The sequence below is a fragment of the Grammomys surdaster genome, unplaced genomic scaffold (assembly GCF_004785775.1).
Source record: "Grammomys surdaster isolate TR1022 unplaced genomic scaffold, NIH_TR_1.0 128, whole genome shotgun sequence".
In the NCBI taxonomy this organism is placed as follows: Eukaryota; Metazoa; Chordata; class Mammalia; order Rodentia; family Muridae; genus Grammomys; species Grammomys surdaster.
Window position 1 is genome coordinate 5,846,200 of NW_021604586.1, and position 17,996 is coordinate 5,864,195.

The 17,996-nt window shown below is 51.4% G+C and overlaps 1 protein-coding gene across 1 annotated transcript in view; it reads right to left on the reverse strand.

The window, feature by feature from the left end:
- Nucleotides 1–7,613: 7,613 nt before the first annotated feature.
- Ca5a (carbonic anhydrase 5A) overlaps nucleotides 7,614–17,996 on the reverse strand; it is a 30,210-nt gene continuing 19,827 nt past the window's right edge. The window contains exons 4-7 of the mRNA XM_028753131.1: nucleotides 17,185–17,280; nucleotides 16,993–17,055; nucleotides 11,495–11,650; nucleotides 7,614–10,467 (exon numbers count right to left, since the gene is read on the reverse strand). Of these exons, the coding sequence (XP_028608964.1) occupies nucleotides 10,336–10,467; nucleotides 11,495–11,650; nucleotides 16,993–17,055; nucleotides 17,185–17,280 (447 nt within the window). The 3' untranslated portion in view covers nucleotides 7,614–10,335. The remainder of the gene's footprint in view (nucleotides 10,468–11,494; nucleotides 11,651–16,992; nucleotides 17,056–17,184; nucleotides 17,281–17,996) is intronic.

Consider the following 17,996-nt stretch of genomic DNA (forward strand, 5'->3'; position numbering starts at 1 on the left):
CGGGAAGGCTCCGCCCACCTCCGTCCGAGCGACTCCGCCTCCTCCGCGGGCCCCGCCCCCAGGCCTGTTAGAGCACGTGGAGCGCTGACACAGCGGATAGTGTGTGTGAGAGGCACATCGCGGTGTGTTTCACCAGACCCGAGGGCTGTAGGAGGGTCGGCTCACACCTCCTCACATGTCCCTCTGTGCGGGTTGTTCCGGCCAATTGGTGAGGGCGTGCTTCTTCTCCCGCCCCAGGCGGTGAAGAGCAGTGGCCAGGGTTGAAAGCACCGGAAGGGTGGCTCAATGTGTACTCTCGTCACCTGCCGGGAATCCTGGCCCTGCCTCGCGGGTATTTATCTCCCCTTCCACCTGGGTGCTAATCCAGTACCTCTGAGAGGTGGAGGATAGATTCCGTTTCTAAGATAAATGGGGGTGGGTCGTGGGGTGAGGCACGCTTACTGGTTCAGCTTGGTCCAGAGGAAACGAGTCTGAGAGTGAAATGATCCATCAGCTCTGGAGGAAGCCGAGGGGAATAGGTCAGGATTGTAGCCAGCTCATTCCTGGACTTAGATATCCATCTGGTCCCAAGGAGAGTATTGTCAAAAGCTCGTCTAGTGGTACACCCAACCCGGAGAAGCAAGCTTTAGAAGAAGGGTACCTGCCCAATCTATATAGGGATTTTAAAGGCAGGATGTAGGGCGAGAGGGCTTTAGCTTGTCATTCTTAGGAAATCTTAGGTAAGAGGGCTTTTGAGATAACGTGGTCGCACATCTGAAAGATTCAACATCCTAAGCCTGGTCCCTGCCCCGCCCCCCCCCCATGGTACTTTGAGCTGACAGGTGCACTTGGAAAGTTTCATTGATCAAGGTCAGACCAGGAAGCCCCAAGACCCCCTCCTTTTCACCAACTGTTCCTTTTTCTGCCCAAAGGAGTCCCCCAGGTAAGCTAACAGACTTGGGGGGGGTGTTAATTCAAGAAGAACCTTCAGACTTGTAAGGACCCAGTCTTCCAAGCCTTTCCCGCTCCTGAGACATGACCAACGAGGAAATTCAAACTTCTCGCCATATCTGGATGTATAGCTGCAGCCACGAATGCCAGGGCTGTCCTTGGAGTCCCAGGACAGGACAGGGAGGTGTTCAGCCAGAGGACTCAAAGGGTCACTGGAGCCACCTCCCCGCATCCAGTATGTCAGCCATTCACGCGCAATGACAAGCCGGCGTCCCTGTAGCCTGAGCAGTGGGAAGCCACGGAGCTGAAAGGTCACACCAACATTAACATGCCAGACGACAGACTGCCTAAATTGATGGCTCTGGGAAGATTGAGAAGCTTGCTTCTCATTCTTTACATGGTCCTTTCAGAGGGTGAGAAGCATACCACCAACCCACCGAGGCATTGCTAAGATTCCAAGGTACGGCGCCTACTTTAACAGGACACGAGGCAACTCTGAGAAACACCTGATAAATGAGGGAAGCAACTTTGCCGTTGTGTAACTTGCCTGCCCAGTATTCGTGCCCTCATGGCCTCCTACCTCAAGGCAAGCAACCTGCTCACCTCTCACCTGTGGGTGGCTAACCCTTGCTTCTTTTGGAGTCTCCCCGTTCACAGTAGCTAGGTTCTGCATAGTAGCCATGGGGAAGCTTTGATTTGAGGCAGAGATAGCAATAGTCCAAGGAGGTATAAAATGGCAACCATAATTAAGCCAAGGCCACTACCAGAGACCAAGAAGGGTGGTCCTGGAGGAACACAGCAGGCTTAAATGGCTTTTCTAGGTCTGGAGCTCAGAGAAAGGAAGAAAGCAGAGGGGGACCTGTGCTCTGGGACAGTTGGGAGGTTTGATGCCTGGGGACTGGGGTCCTGGGAAGCTGCTGTGGTCCTTTCCAGGAAGAGTGACCATGCCCAGTGAATGTCCCCAAGAGGTAAGGCCTGAGATTTCTTCCTGCAAAGCAGCGTTGCTGTGTTTTGTCTCTGTTGTCCCTTTTCAAACTCCTTTTCAAACAGCTAAGACTCTGAAATGTTTTCCAGGGGCGCCATCTACTGGTGGATTGAGGAGCAGTGTCTTGTTAAACTTCCTCACTTAGGGGGCTCCCGGTGTGTATTCCTAGTGCCTAGCACTTCAACTGGTCAGTAATTTATTTAAAATGGTGTTGGGCTGACTGAGCATTGGGAAGCCCTGTCTTCCCATCTCCATCTTGAAACGAGAGTGAGTACCTCTTACAGTCCTTCACAGAAGAAGAAAGGGGTGGAGAGGGTCATCGGAGCCCCCCTCCTGCCTGTGCTGCCCATCTGTGCTCTCCCACTCTAGGTACATGTGGTCTCTGGGTGTGGCAGAGTATTTGGGAGGTTGAAGGTTGACTGAGGAGGTAAAGGTGGGACTTAGTGTTGCTATTGCTCTCTGGTCACCTATGCTGCTGTAAGTAACTGGGTACAGTAAGCTCGCTCACTCACTGTCTTAGTTAGGGTTCTACTGCTGTGAACAGACACCATAATCAAGGCAACTCTTCTTTTTTTCTTTTCCTTTTTCTTTTCTTTCTTTCTTTCTTTCTTTCTTTTTTTTTTTTTTTTTTTTTTTTTTTTTGGTTTTTCGAGACAGGGTTTCTCTGTGTAGTCCTGGCTGTCCTGGAACTCACTCTGTAGACCAGGCTGGCCTTGAACTCAGAAATCCACCTGCCTCTGCCTCCCATGTGCTAGGATTAAAGGCATGTGCCACCACCACCCGGCTGACCAAGGCAACTCTTATAAGGACAGCATTTAATTGGGGCTGGCTTACAGGTTCAGTGGTTCAGTCCATTATCATCAAGGTGGGAGCATGGCAGCATCCAGACAGGCATGGTGCAGGAGGAGCTGAGAGTTCTACATCTTCATCTGAAGGCTGCTAGCAGAATACTGGCTTCCAGGCAGCTAGGATGAGGGGTTTTTTTCTATCCTTTTTTTCTTTTTGTTTTTTTGAGACAGGGTTTCTCTGTATAGCCTTAGCTGTCCTGGAACACACTCTGTAGACCAGGCTGGCCTCGAACTCAGAAATTCACCTGCCTCTGCCTCCCAAGTGCTGGGATTAAAGGTGTGTGCCACCTCTGCCCAGCTAGGATGAGGGTCTTAAGGCCCACAGCCACAATGACATATCTATTCCAACAAGGCCACACCTACACCAACAGGCCCATACTTTCTAATAGTGCACTCCCTGGGCTGAGCATATTCAAACCACCACACTCCCCAACCTGGACTTGGATGGAACTGGGTCTCTCAGTGCCCTATCTTGGATGAGGAGAAGTCTGCTCACATCTACCCACGAAAAGCCACAGCAGAGGCACAGTAACCAGAACATTTCTGCAGATGGAAATCTGTGTGGAGTTCCGCCACTCTCTGCCACATCAGTTCCAAGAGTTGAACTCAGGTCCTTCGGATTGGCTGCAAGCACCTTTACCTGCTGAGCCGTTTACGAACCCTGCCTCAGTTTTTTTGTTTTTGTTTTGTTTAAAATACTTAATTTAAAAAAAAAAAGATTTGTTTTATGTGGATGAGTATTTTAGCTGCATGTGTATCTGTGTCCCGTGTGTGTGCCTGGTGCCCTCAGAGGACAGAGGAGGGCATTGAGTTCCCCGTAACTCGGGTTACAGGGGATTGTAAGCCACCGTGAGTGTTGGGAACTGAACTTGAGTCCTCTGAAAGAGCAGAAAGTGCTCTTGACCTCTGTGCCTTCCCACCCCTCCCCACCCCCGCAACCCCTTATATTTTGAAAGAGGGTTTACATAGGCCTGGAACCAGCTGAGTAGGCTAGGCCGCCTAGCCAGTCCACCCCCTGGATTGCCAGACTCTGGCTCCCAGTGCTGGAATTATAGGCCTGGAACCTAGTGTCTCTTGCACTGGAAGATAACTGGACCCTCTTGGGGCTCGGGGCTCCGTGAGCCTGTTTCTGTTTTGCCTCACTAGTCATTTTTGAAAGCCCAACTCACAGGTGCGTGGACTCCAAGTACACGCCACGAGCCTTTCCCGAATGAACTGCGACTTCCTCCACACACACAGCCCCGGGTTCTCAATGCCCCTGCAGAGAGTGGGAGCCTGCTGTACCTTGAAGCCAGTGGAGGAACAAGTTGGGATCATCTGGGCTCTGGGAAAGAAGAAATTTGATCCCCTCACCCATGAATACTGGGTGGCCAAACACCTATCAACTAATCAAAGACACCGGAAGCTGAGGCAGGAGGATCATGTGTTCTAGGCTAGCCTGGACTACACGGAGCCCTGTCTCAAAAATCAAAAGGCCACACTAGATCTCCTGCTCCTACTCCTGGGCAGCCCCACAGGCCTATCCGGCTGGTGGAGCGAGGTCTCTCGTCTCTAAGGCTTTGCTAGTCCCTCTGTCTCCGCTCACTCTGCTTTAATTCCTCAGAGCGCCCCAGCCCTGCATGCCCCCTCCCCACTCCGCTTCATCCCTGCCTTTCTCACACTGAACACCTCTAGTGTGGATCACGTGTGCTTGCCTCGGCTCTGAGGTCAGGGCTCCCCCAGAAGCACACACCTTTCACCCAAGGCCACAGGCCTGTTGTTTTTAAGATAGGGTCTCTCTCACTATGCAGCCCTGGGTTAGCCTGCTACTTGCTATGTAGACCAGGCTGGGTTCAAGCGCTCAAAGGTCTGCCAGCCTCCACCTCTCAAGCACTGGGTGGGGTTACAGGCCTGTCCCACCCCAGCACACTTCTAAATGTACCCTAACTGCCCTGTGGTCCAAGCACACGGCCAATAAATAATTGTTGGGGTGAAAAGATTAAAATAGAGTCAACTGCTCGTATGAAGTAAAACAAAGGACTGCGCCATGTGTGAGTACACACACACACTCATGCACGCGCACACACGCACAAGCACGCACACACACTCCTCTGCCATTATAGTGGGTATGACCACATTTGGGGTCATATGTTTGAGAGGATGTGTACGAGACGGCCCTCAGAATCCACTAAAAAGGATCAGCAGAATTTACCTCGCTTAAAGATAATTTTAAAATTCAGAAGCATCTGAGCGCTACTGAGAAAAAAATCCCCACGCTGACAGGAAATTCTGATGAGATTAATCCGAATCTTAGAAACACAGCTGGCCTCTCTCCTTCCTGCTGTGGACACAGACTCTACCCCTGAACCCAAAAAAGCCATGATCAAAATGCCTGGTGGTCCACGCCTGTAAAGTAAACCCAACACTCGGCAAGCTGAGGCAGGAGGATCACGTGTTCTAGGCCAGTGTGGGCTGTGTGAGGCCCTGTCTCAAACATGAGTGAAGCATGTTGCCCCCATTCCTTTACAGCTCCTCGGGTGATGGCGGAAGCAAGCTGCTCCCCGCTGTCTCCCTGGACACAGGGATGGCCCAGGGGGGCCTATGGGCAGGGAGGATGGCTGAGGCGGAGGTTAAGGGAGGGAAGGAGTGGCTCTTGCAAACATTCATGGTGTCACATACACAACTGTTCTGCAAGAGAGAAGGACCCAGCTCCCTCCAAGAGAAACAGGTGCTTAAACCTCCGTACCACAAGAAGCTTCTGGAACAGGAGGCTGAAGGATCATGTCTGCCTCATCACCACACACGCAGACACTCCCCCAATTCAGAGAAGTAAATTTGGTGAGAATGGGGAGAGGAAGGGCAACGGCTAAGCCAAACAGCTTGGCTGTGGAGGAAGGCTGGTCAGGGCCTGATACAGCGTGAGACAAACAGGAATCAGTAAGGTTTGACTGGCCTCAGTGCCCCACTGACAGGACCCACTGATTCCTTAAATGTGGGGAGTAGGGACTGAAGAGACCAGGCATCCCTAAGTCTCTGTGGCCCTGGGTCAATAGATGTAGGAGCCATGGGCTTGAAGGGGCCTCTGAGTGTCAAGTTGGGCAATGGTGGTGGGCATAACAGTCCCCACTGTCAACAGAGGCTTGAGCCGTGCAGGACCCATTGACCACAGAACACAGCTGAACATGAACACAGCCAGGCCTTGGGGACTTCCCCAAGGACACTACTTCGGGGGAATTAAAAAATTGGGTATCCAGCAAGGAGAAGGGGGAGTAACTCTCAGTTCTCTTAGAATGGCTGTACATTCTCCGGGGCTGATAGAGACTGACGGCCTAGGTTACACAGAATGGGTAGAGGATGAGGGGAGGATTGGGGTAAGGTGGGGGGACAGCCATCACTGCGGAGACTGTGGCTATTGTCCCAACGAGGCAGTACTGGGTGATTGGTCAAATGTGGCCTCTTCTTGGAGACCCAGCAAGAGTTCCCACACATTGACATTCTTAAACACGGAGAAAGTAACACCAGAGCCCAAGGACAGAACCTTGAACTTTGAAAGTTGGGCCAGCTATTCTGAAGACAATGGTGTGCCGTCTCTGAGCAGACCAGGACTTGCGAGGGAGGCAGGATCCTTTGTGTTTTTTTGCCCTGCTGCTTTGAGGGCTGATATCAAAGGCCTTTCTTCTCGTTTTGTTTGTAGTTTTGTAGCAATGTGTCCAGGCTCAGAACTCTTCCTGAAAGTGTTTCAGTGTCTCCAGGCTAACATGACTTTTTAAAAATAGCTAACAAAAGGGAAATTTTTTAGGAAGCAAAAGCATCCTTGCCCTCAGAGGAAATAGTCACTGCAGGATCCTGTCTGAGTTCTTGTTGGATGTGCCCAGGAGGTACTGTGGTGCTAAGCCCCTCCCTCCTCACAGGTGCCTCCATCTCTGCCTCTGAGAGCCCATGAAAATGGACACTCATGAATGACTCATGTGGCTCCTCTGTGACTCATCCCAGGCTCAAATCCTGAGAGCAGGGCCCCAATCCCACTTCCTGGCACACCCAGAAGAGAGCCCTGTTGCTCAAAGAACCTGAGGCCCAAGCTCCTTTCTGATCAGGTTTTCCAAACGGTCTGGTCTGGTGGAAGCAGCTCTATGCCTGCATTTGAGATTCAGGAATTATCTGTCCTTGATGCTGCTTCCCCCTTGCTGCTTGAGTCTCAGAGGACTGGGACACGCAAGCATGAGGACCTGGGTATCCATTCTTTACAAAAAGCCAAGCATGCTGGCGGTCATCTATCGACCCAGCACTGAAAGACAAAAAAACAGACAGGTTATCAAGTCTCTGCCCCAGCATCTCATGCGCTATAGTTACAGGTTTGCGCTATCACACGTGACCAGAAGACACACCTGTCCGTCAGGAGCCTCTGGGTGGGGACCTGTCTTGTTGCAGCCACTTGTTCGCATGGACTGAAGTCCCTCTGCTAGAGACTTGAAGATTGTGTTTCCTCAAATCTCAAGAATGGACATTGGGTTCCAACCAAAGGCAAGGTGATTAGTTGCCCTCTGGTATCCTGTCTATAGTGACAGAGCCACCTGAGCCTCTCATACTCTGCCGCCAGCTGTGGCAGCCAAGACACCCAACATTCCTGGAAGTCAAGAGTGGCCTTCAGGCATCTGCTGCACCTGGGCCAGCTACTGCCGTGGTCACAGATGCACAGTAGCCTCTACACTCTTCCAGGAGGAGGCATGCCAGGAAGCCCAGGGTGACTTTCTATAGCTGCTCCAGGACACTGCCTAGACCCCGCTGCAGGCTGTTGACACCATAGGAAGCTCTGGGTTGGGAGCTGCCAAAGTAAACCCAAGGACTACGCAGGCTCTCTTTGATTCGACATGCTATTTGTGGACCAGAGTACATATTTATTTTTTATTTTCCCCTCCAGCAAAACACAGTGTGCCTTGGGAGACAGACCGGGGCTTGCTTATTTTTCCGTGTTGTGTTTTTCATTGCATACCTGGCAGGAAGCGATGTCTGAAGATAATGCGACAAGGCAGTTGAACCGAGTTTCCACCTGAGGGAAAGTTGTAACGCCTTAAAAGCAATCACTACCACATGAATGGCATTTTTTCCTTCTTCCAAGCGAGCAAGCAGTTAAAAAAAAAAATCCTCAAAAGGCTGAGGTGGCATCTGGAATGGAGGTGATGGAGCCCCAGCCCCAGGTAGTCCTTGGCTTTCTGAAGCTGGATGCTGTGTGCTGGTTCACCTGTGCGCTGGTCAGAGCAGGTGCATTCGCAGGAGACAGCTCCGATTCCTCCATGAAATAAACATTGAGGACCCTTGCCATGTGCTGAGCCATCTCCTAGACTCTAGAGACACAGCCCCCCCCCCCCTTGGGACTGACTGTCTTCGTTCCATTGGAGTCTGAATCCCAGGGGGCTGATCATAAAGGATAACAGAAGCCAAAGGATCACAGAACACATTGGATACACTGGGCTGAGAGAGAGCTCAGAAGAAAACACAATAGGGATAAGGAGCAGAGTGTGACGGAGGGTGATTGTTCTGTAATGGGCCATTGTCAGAGAGACCGAGGCAGGGGCGACCTACGTGGGCATCTGAGGGTGGAGTATCCCAGGAAAAGGTAAGAAGCTAGAGACCCAGCCTGATGGAGCTGGGTGAGGCAGTTGGAGATGACGGTACCATGGGGGTGATGTTTGTAGAGGGGTCACCACCGAGGCCCCAGCCACACTAGTGGCTAGTGTGGTGGACTGAGGCTATACACCCCGCTTAGGGCACTTCTCTCTCCATAGCATCACAAGCAGGTGAGGCGTCCAGGAAGGTAGTTGAGGCCCTGAGAGTTGAGCATACCAGCTGTTTTTTCCAGAGAAAAGGCGCCCAACAGAGGGGTGTCTGGCAGCAGTGTGGTGTGGGGGTGCATGTCTCACCTTTTTTTTTTTTTTTTTTTGGTTCTCTGTGTAGCCCTGGCTGTCCTGGAACTCACTCTGTAGACCGGGCTGGCCTCAAACTCAGAAATCCACCTGCTCCTGCCTCCCAAGTGCTGGGATTAAAGGCGTGCGCCACCACCGCCCAGCATGTCTCACCTGTCAAGGCCTCTCACGTCATACTGCATCTCTTCCTGGAGATCAAGGGATGCAGGGCCTGTGGTGGTGCTCCTCAGAGACACCCACATCTAAATCTTTGGCCCCGTGGATGTGTGACCTGACCTCGGGGACTCTGCAGTGGGATTAAGGACATGGTTATGGAGCTGTGTGTGATCCTGGGCTGTGCATGGACACCAGGTAACCATGAGGGGTCTTTCTGAGGCAGTCGGGCCAGACCACAGGAGGGGAAGGTGACTGTGGAAATACGGAGTGAGGGGAAAGAATGACGATTTGTGGCCGTAAAGCCAGCAGTGGGGAGAGCAAACCTTGATGACGCTGAGTTCCAAGACAGCCAGCGATTCTCTCCCCTAAATCTAAGAATGGACTCCGTCTGGCTCTCTAAGCCACCCAGCCCTTCATGCTGTGTTACAGGCGTCCCAGGTTTGACACTGAAGAAAAGGATATTGGTCCCACCCTCTATGTTGCTGAGGACTCCAGGTGGCCCTAGCAATACGCCACAGATGACTTCCACATGCAGAGAGGAAAGAACAGGAGCTGAGAGGTAGACAAAACAATCTGTCCGGGGAGTCTTTTTTTAATTTGTTCAGTTTTTGTTTTTGGATTTTTGTTTTTATTTTGTTGAGACAGGGTCTTACTACGTAGCCCTGGCTGACGTGGAACTCACTATGTAAACCAGGCTGGCCTTGAACTCACAGAGATCCACCCATTCTGCCTCCCCAGTACCGGGATTAAAACCATGAGCCACCACATCCTACAGTTTGCTCAGTCTTGAAGGCCACCTTGTGGCCTTCTGGGTCTTCTGCTCAGAGTTCTACTCTATAAACTTAAGTTTCTTTGTCTCTGGCTCTCTGTCTCTGTCTCTGTCTCTGTCTCTGTCTCTCTCTCTCTCTCTCTGTGTGTGTGTGAGAGAGAGAGAGAGAGAGAGAGAGAGAGAGAGAGAGAGAGGGAGAGGGAGAGAGAGAGATTTGGGCGTTTTGGTGCATGTGTATGTATAGATGCAAGTGTGTACATTCTTTGCATGTAGATGTCAGAGGGCAATGTCTCATGTCAGTCCTCAGACACCTCCCACATTTTACCTCTCACCGGTTTTGACTTTTGCGACACAGTCCCAGCCGGCTGGCCTGCAAGCTTCCAGGGATCCACCTGTCTCCATTTTCCATGTTGAGGCTTAGATGCTCACTCTGTTGTCGTTGGCTTTTTGTATGGATGCAGGGGATCTGAACTGAGGTCCTTGGGGCATGAGGCAAGCACTCAGTGGGCTGAACTGTCCCTCCAGCTCTGCTTGGGTTTCTTTAAAATGTATCTCTTAGTTGCAACAACAGCAAAGCAGGTTTTCTTTAAAATGTATCTCTTACTTGCAACAACAGCAAAGCAGGTTGACTGGAGCAATGGTTTCGCCTTCTCTTTTAATCCAGGCGCCATGCCATATGACACCCTCGGAAACACGCGCCCCCCTTTCCCTATCTTTACAGACTTCATCCTGAGATTAAGACCTCATTCACGTCCTATCGACTCGGAATGACGAACGGACTTTGCGGTCCCTGAGGGGCTGGGGCGGGCGGTAGTTGTTCACCATCACCTCCTCGTCTTCCCCTCGCCCAGAGAACAAGAGTGTGCGGAATTCGGACAGCTGGAACAGAGGGCAGCCATGGTGAGCTGATGCAGGCACGGTGTCCCCTCCCACACTGAATCAGGAGTGGCCAACAGAACACAGCATAGTGAATCCATGACTCCATGACACCTAAGGGTTCACTAGAGGCATGGTGGCGAGAGCCCAAAGACATGAGGGAACCCCAGTGGTCCCAAAGAAATGTCACAGGAGGGTACTGAGGCCCAGCCAACAGCCAGCACCGACTTGCCAACCACTGAGTGAGCCACTTAGGTAGGGAAGGAGTCCCCTGGGTATGTGCCATGATATACATTTTTTTTGTTAATGTACACATTTACAACTCCCCACTGAACTACATTGAGATGGTCAGGAACTCATCAGGGCCAGTTAATCACATTTTTGTTTTGGGGGCCCCCCCCCCCCCCGCCGAGAAAGAAAACCACCTTTCCCAAAGGCAAACAGAAAGGTCCCATTGGAGAATGACGTTCATTCTTACACAGATGGGCCTTCCCAGGCACAGCCTGGCTGAGCTGTTTAACTCAGGACAGTGATCACACCTGGACCCACCTCAGGGAATATGACATATGTTAGCTTCATACATGATGCATGCTGCCCCAAAATGTGATCATGGGGCCTCGCACTCAGTGACTCTCATGCGAATAGAAAACCCTTCTAGCAGTTTGGGAACATCTCAAATATGCCAGTGGGACTGGGGAGGTGTGGCTCAGACAGTAATGTGCTTGAGTTTGACTCTAGAATACATGATGGTTTGCTCTTGTAATCCCAGCACTGGGGGAGCAGAGCCAGATCCTGGAGCTCAGTAGTCAGCCTTGTGGGTGAGTTTCAGGCCAATGAGACACCTTATCTCAAAGCACAAGGTGAATGGTACCCACCTAGTGACAACCAGAGGTTGACTTTAGACCTCCACAACACACAAACACAGGTGGACCAGAAAATGGAGTCCAGCAATGCCCTACCATGACACCTGGATGAAGAGGCAGGTAAAAATGACCTCTTTTGGGGCCTGTGACTCAGCTGGAGTGCTCACCTGGCTCGAGGACACCTCAATGGGTGTCTTCTGCACGATCCAGGTGACTGACTCAGCCAGTGGTGGGGTGGTGAGGGAGCCAGGGTAGGTCCAGTAATCCTGGCAGGCAGGCAGCAGACAAGAAGGGTCAAAGGGTCCCATGGCCACCTGTGTGTTCTGAGGACAAAAACCACAGCCCCATCAGTCATGGGGTCCAGCATATATGAGGTCAAGGAAGAAGTCAAGCATCTCTCTGTCTTACCATAGCTTTGACAGCCAAGTGAACTTTCTGAGCAATGGTTATGTGGCCACCATTGTCATATGTGGAAGCATAAAGAAAATATGACTCTTCTTCACAAAAAAAAGGGACTCCTACCAAACGGTTCTATTTCCCCTAAAAGTTATGCCTTCCTATATACCTTGGCTGAGAAGATGTGTGTGTGTGTGTGTGTGTGTGTACATATATATGAGAGTACCATATTTGACATTATTTTTTATATATTGTAGCTGTCTTCAGACACACCAGAAGAGGGCATCAAATCCCATTACAGATGGTTGTGAGCCACCATGTGGTTGCTGGGAATTGAACTCAGGACCTCTGGAAGAGCACTCAGTGAGCCATCTCTCCAGCCCCATTTTTGACATTTTTCAAGTGTACAATTCGGGGGTTTTAAGGTCATTCACTTCACGTAGTCACCACCCACATCGATCTCCAGAACTTTCTCTGCCTCATTCAACACTGATTCCCATTCTTCCTTGACATCTGGAAGCTACAGACTACTTCCTAGCTCTGAACCTGAAGACCCATAAGTTAACGTGTCTCCTTTGTATAGCCCTGGCTGGCCTTGAACTCACAGAGATCTGGGGTTAAAGACCTGTGCTTCCACAACTGGCTTTGCAGCTGGCTTTGCACCTGGTTTATTTTACTGAGCTTTGTGATGTCCTTGTCATTGTCAGGGTTTGCCATGCAGAGTAGGTGTTAGAACAGCTAGCCTGCCTGCCTTCCTTCCTTCCTTCCTCACCCTGTTTTGTTTGTTTGTTTGGTTTTATGTTTTTTTAAGACAGGGTTTCTCTGTTTAGCCTCAGTTCTCCTGGAACTCTCTCTGTAGACCAGGCTAGCCTCAAACTTAGAGATCTGCCGCCTCTGCCTCCTAAGTGCTGGGATTAAAGGCCTGTGACACAATACCCAGCTGAGACAGGGTCTTGTGTAGCCCAGGGTGTCCTCAAAATCTGTTAGACAGGGATAAATTTGGTTTCCTGACCCTCCTGCCCCCTCCTCCCGAGTGCTGAAATTACTGGTGTGAGTGAGGCTTCTGTGTGTCCTGTGTTATGGCCGGCTGAGAAGCACCTGCCATGCGACTAGGCTGTTTCATCTGCATTCACCCATGTTGGGCCCTTGGCCTGCTTCTCCCTTCTGAGTATCTTAAAAGTACTCCCAGAACTGGGTAGTGGTGCTGTTAGCCCTTGGCAACCTTCAGTTCTCAGGGTGAATACACATACATGGGATTGCTGGGCCAGATGGACTCTTTTTTTTATTTTGGTTTGTTTTTTCTTCTTTTAATTTTAAGGACCCACCATGTGTTTTCAACAGTTGTTCCACCAATAAATCTTACAGTTTTAAAACAGCTGGTGGCGCACGCCTTTAATCCCAGCACTTGGGAGGCAGAGGCGATTGGATCTCTGAGTTCGAGACTATCTTGGTCCACAGAGAAACCCTGTCTCAAACAAAAACAAACTAACCAGCTGCCTTGTCTCTCTCAAGCAGCCTGACATATAAAGTGTTCATGCTGTGGGCCCCTCCCCCAACCCTCATGTTCTCCCCTGTCACAGGGAGCAGGTGGGAGCCAGCCCACCCTCTCCATACCCCCCACCTCCCATCCCACACCCCCAACCCCGCATCTGCTCCTGATCTATTGCTCAAGCTCTCTGCCTTCCTCTCAAGACTCCTGGAGGCGGCCTGGCCTCCACCTCAGGCCCCACGTTCACAGTTCGAGTTTGCAATGCTTCTTGGGTTTCATAAAGACTCTCTCAGCTCCTGTGGGATGTCACTGTCCTTTTGCTCATGCCAGCAAGCATTTCTTTCATTTATTCACAAATGCCTATCTGAGCTGACCGTGAGCCTAATTTTGCCTCTGGTGCTGAGAACACGGACAGAAAGCGGACAGAACCACTTCCTTCTGCAGACTCCCACAGGGCCAATAAGCAAAACACGAGCACTTTATACTGGGGACTCTTACATGGAGAAAAGTAACAAGGTGGGGAAGCAAGGCGAGGTGGGGGACAGGGAAAGGCATGGTCCCAGAGGCCTAACGGGGTGGCATCTGAGGACAAACGCAAAAGACAGGAAGGAAGAGTCTGCGGCGTGTGCACATCGGTTGCAAAGGTCCTGAGGCAGAAGCAGCCTGAGGGACAACAGAAACATCAAGGACCTGGTGTGGCCAGAATTAGTGGATGAGGCACAAAAGCAAAGTGGCTGGAGAGATGGCTCCGTCTGTACAGTGCCTATGTTGCAAGCCTGAGACCCTGAGTTTAGCCCTTAGAAGGTATGTAAGAAAGCTGGGCGGGGTGTGGATGCTGGAACAATCCCAGCACCGGGGAAGCAGAGACAGGCAGATCCTGGGGCTCACTGGCCAGTCAGCCAGCCTCACCTCCTCTGTGAGCTCTTGGACACTGAGAGACTTAAAGACTAAGGTGGGCAGCACCTAAGGACCAACATCTGAGGCCTGCACACATACCCGCATACACACAAAGTTGATGTCAACAAAGAGGAGGCAGAGGAAGGACGTCTGCAGAATGACACCTTGCCTCAGCCTGGGACTGGGGATCCCTACAAAATGCCACCTCAGCAGCAGGAGTGCCACCTGCTCAGCACCTGGATGCTGCTCATCATATCAGGATATCAATGCTCCAGGGTGCAGAGTGAGGTCTCTCTTCCCTATGAACCGCCTGGCGGCCTAGTGGTGCCTGTGGTCCTGAAACGAGCAGGCCCGGAACAGCCACACTGGTGGTGGTGGGGAGACAGGGAGACAGAGAAGATGAAACCAATCAAGACCCTTAGACGCCAGGCGGTGGTGGTGCACGCCTTTAATCCCAGCATTTGGGAGGCAGAGGCAGGCGGATTTCTGAGTTCGAGGCCAGCCTGGTCTACAGAGTGAGTTCCAGGACAGCCAGGGCTACACAGAAAAACCCTGTCTCGAAAAACCAAAAAAAAAAAAAAAAAAAAGACCCTTAGACAGTAACACTGAGTACTATGCAGGGAGTCCTGTGGATTTAAGTCCCTAGCTCCAGGGTCCAGGGAGACCCCAAACCAGCTAGGCCATCCAGCCTGAGCCATGACATTGTATTCTGGGCTGTGGAAAAACAGGGGAGGAGCCCAGAGCTGCAGCAAACCATCCTCAGGAATGGGCTTACTGAGCAGCTGAGCAGGGCTCTGACCCCAAGGCCACCTGTCCCTTGCCTCCTCCCTCCATCTCCCCATCCTCCTCAGAATCAACACGTTCAAGCATTTTAAAGTCTGATAGGCCCCCCAAGTGCCCCTCGAGGTAGTAGGAGCTCTCTCAGAGCTGAGTTCTGGGCTGCTGCTTGAAACACCCCAATCTGTGCCACAGTGTCCCTGCCCCCCTCGGCCCCATCACAACACTAGATGAGCCTTTGAGAGCCATAGCTGGGGCCTGGCCCCAATCAGTTTACCAAAGACCAACCCTGTGAACATGCCACTTTAATCTGTATAACAAGGCCCTCCCGTGCCCACTCCTAAGATCCAAATTTCACAAACAGGCAAGTTGGGGCTCTAAGAAGTTAAGTCACTTGATCAAACCGCATAGTTCCCTGGCAATCTCAAGAGCCATGGACCCAAGACTTCTTGACTGAGGACCTCCACCACATACCAAACACCCCTATAAGTCCCAAGTTTGCAGATGAGAGCCACTGGACCCGGGGTCCATCAGCGTCTCCAAGTCTTTAGCCTGTGGAGCCCTCCCTGGCTGGGCTTTTCGTGTCCTCAAGTCCTTTTATCTCCTAGAATCTGTGGGTTATTTGCAGGGGGCTAGTGTGACTAGGGCCAGAACTGAGTTCCAGACCCCATGTCTTCCTTGTGGTCACCCTGTGAGGGAAAGTAGCTCCAGAACCTTCTAAGGAAGTCAAACAGACCCTGAATAAACACCACTCAGCAGCCGACTCTTTTCTCTCTCACCCCGTGGGAGGCAGAGGCCAGCTGGGAAAACATCCCATACTCCAGTTTTGTTCTGGCTGTGGACCAGCAAGGAAGAGGGCGAGGAGCTGGGCGCCCAGTACCTTGGCCTTGAGATGTTCCAGGGCACGGAACAGTATGGGGAAGGGATCTGTCTCCATCCCAAGGGGCATCTGGACCTCAACATCAAGAGGATGCAAGGAGTAGATCAAACGCTCCTGTGAGCTTTGAGGAAAGGGTGGCCACGTTTTCCTGCAGGTCAGCTCTCACCATTGTTAAGACAGATGGAAGCCTCCTCTGTCCCCGTGTCCCCATGTCTAATGGCCACCTTGCTTCCTTTTGCCTCAGAATTCTTTGTTGTGGTACTGAATAAATAAACCCATCTCTTTGGAATTTCCATGTTTCCATCAAAGTCCCCTCTGGCTTGCTCTTAATGAAAAGCAACACTGTCATTCTGCCGTCCCCTTGAGACAGGCTAACATACTCAGGTATACAAGAAATGCCCGGCCACCTTCAGGGAGAACTGGGGCCCTGCCACCAGCCTGTACACCACCCAGGCTCCCTACTCCCCCCACCCCTTCAGATCTTCTCTGTCCTTGGTCTCAGTCTCCTTTGTGGTGTGCTGGTGGCCTGCAGGCTCACACGTAGCAGGTAGACATTTCAGTCTGCTCTAAAAGACTATCACTCCCAGACATTGTGCTTGAGTAAAGCAAGAACCAAGATGGATTCAAACCCTCCCACAGGCTGTTGGACTTGGCAATCCCAAGGAGTCCAACACCCTTGTCTCATAGAGGGGTTGGGGGGTGGGTGGGCAGTAATATACAGAGAGCCTATTACTCCTCCTCCTGAAACGGGATTCCAAGTATCCCAAGGGTGATTTTCAACTTCTGACCCTCCTACCTCCCAAGACTACAGGTGTCTCCCACCATCACACACAGTTTATGCCAGTGCCGGGGCTTGAACCCACAAGTCCTTGTGCCTACTCAGTGTGGTCTCCACCGACTGAACCACACATGAGTCCTCTTTCTGTTTGCTTTTAAAGAGTCTCATTCTGTAACCCAGGCTAGCCCGGAACTCATTATGTAGCCCAGGCTGGCCTTGAACTTCTGGCAATCCTCCTGCCTCAGCCTTCTCAAGAGCTAGAATTACAGACACATGCCGACACTCTCTACGCTCAAAGGGAACACTTTCAAATCCAGCTAGCGGCAAGAGTCTTACTTAGGACTGGCCCTTAACTTCTCTTTCCAGAACCAGAGCCTCATAGCCTCTGCCAAACTCTCTGAAGTTTTCCCGAGTGAGTCGATGCTCTGGAAACTTGGGTGCTTCTTACCTTGTGTCTTATTTCCGGCAAGACGTCCACCAGCCTCTGCAGGGCCTCGTGATGGGCCCCGAGCTGCATAGCACAGACACACGAGTGTTAGCCTGGGCAGCAGACAGTAAAACACACCCTGCTTTGGGGTGAGGGGCAGTGTGCAAAAGGCCATTCTCAGTGGGAGAGGCGTGCCTGCCCAGAAGACGCTACCTTCAGAAACACGCCGATCACCGCCAGCCCGTTCTCCCCCTCGGAGGCTGTCTTGTAATTTTCATATTTCGTGGAATTCCAGTGAACCAAATGGAGCTGAAACAGGGTAGAAAGAGAATGTTAACACACTGCAGTCACGCCGCTCTCCGTCTGGCCCACCCATGGGTCATGTCATTGTCACATGGGTACACAAAGTGCTGGTGGCCAGAGTCTTTGGAACGCCTCAAACACAGGCTGCAAGAGCTTTGAATCACTGAAGGAAGAAAGGGAGAAGATTCTTGCTTTATTTTCTCTCCCTCCTGCTGTGACACCACACCCTAACAAAAGCAACCAGAAGAAGAAAGGGCTCATTTTAGCGCACGATTCAAAATTTACTATGGTGGGCAACTCAAGGCAGCAGGAACCCGAAGCAGCTGGTCACATGTCCACAGTCAGAAGAGGAGAGCAATGAATGCAAACTTCCTTTTCTCTCCTCTTCTCCACTTGCACAGTCTGGGACCTCCACCAGGGCATGTTCCTGTCCACAATCTATAAGGGTTGTGGTGGTTTAAATGAGACCGTCCACCATGGGCATTTGAACACTTGGTCTCCAGTGGGTGGCGCTGTTTAGGGAAGTTTAAGAGGGTGGGCTTATGGGAGGAAGTGTGCAGTTAAGAGCATTGGCCTGGGTTCAATTCCCAGCAACCACATGGTGGCTCATAACCATCCATAATGAGATCTGATGCCCTCTTCTGGCACACAGATGTACATGCAGATAGAGGACAGAGAGAGAGAGAGAGAGAGAGAGAGAGAGAGAGAGAGAGAGAGAGAGA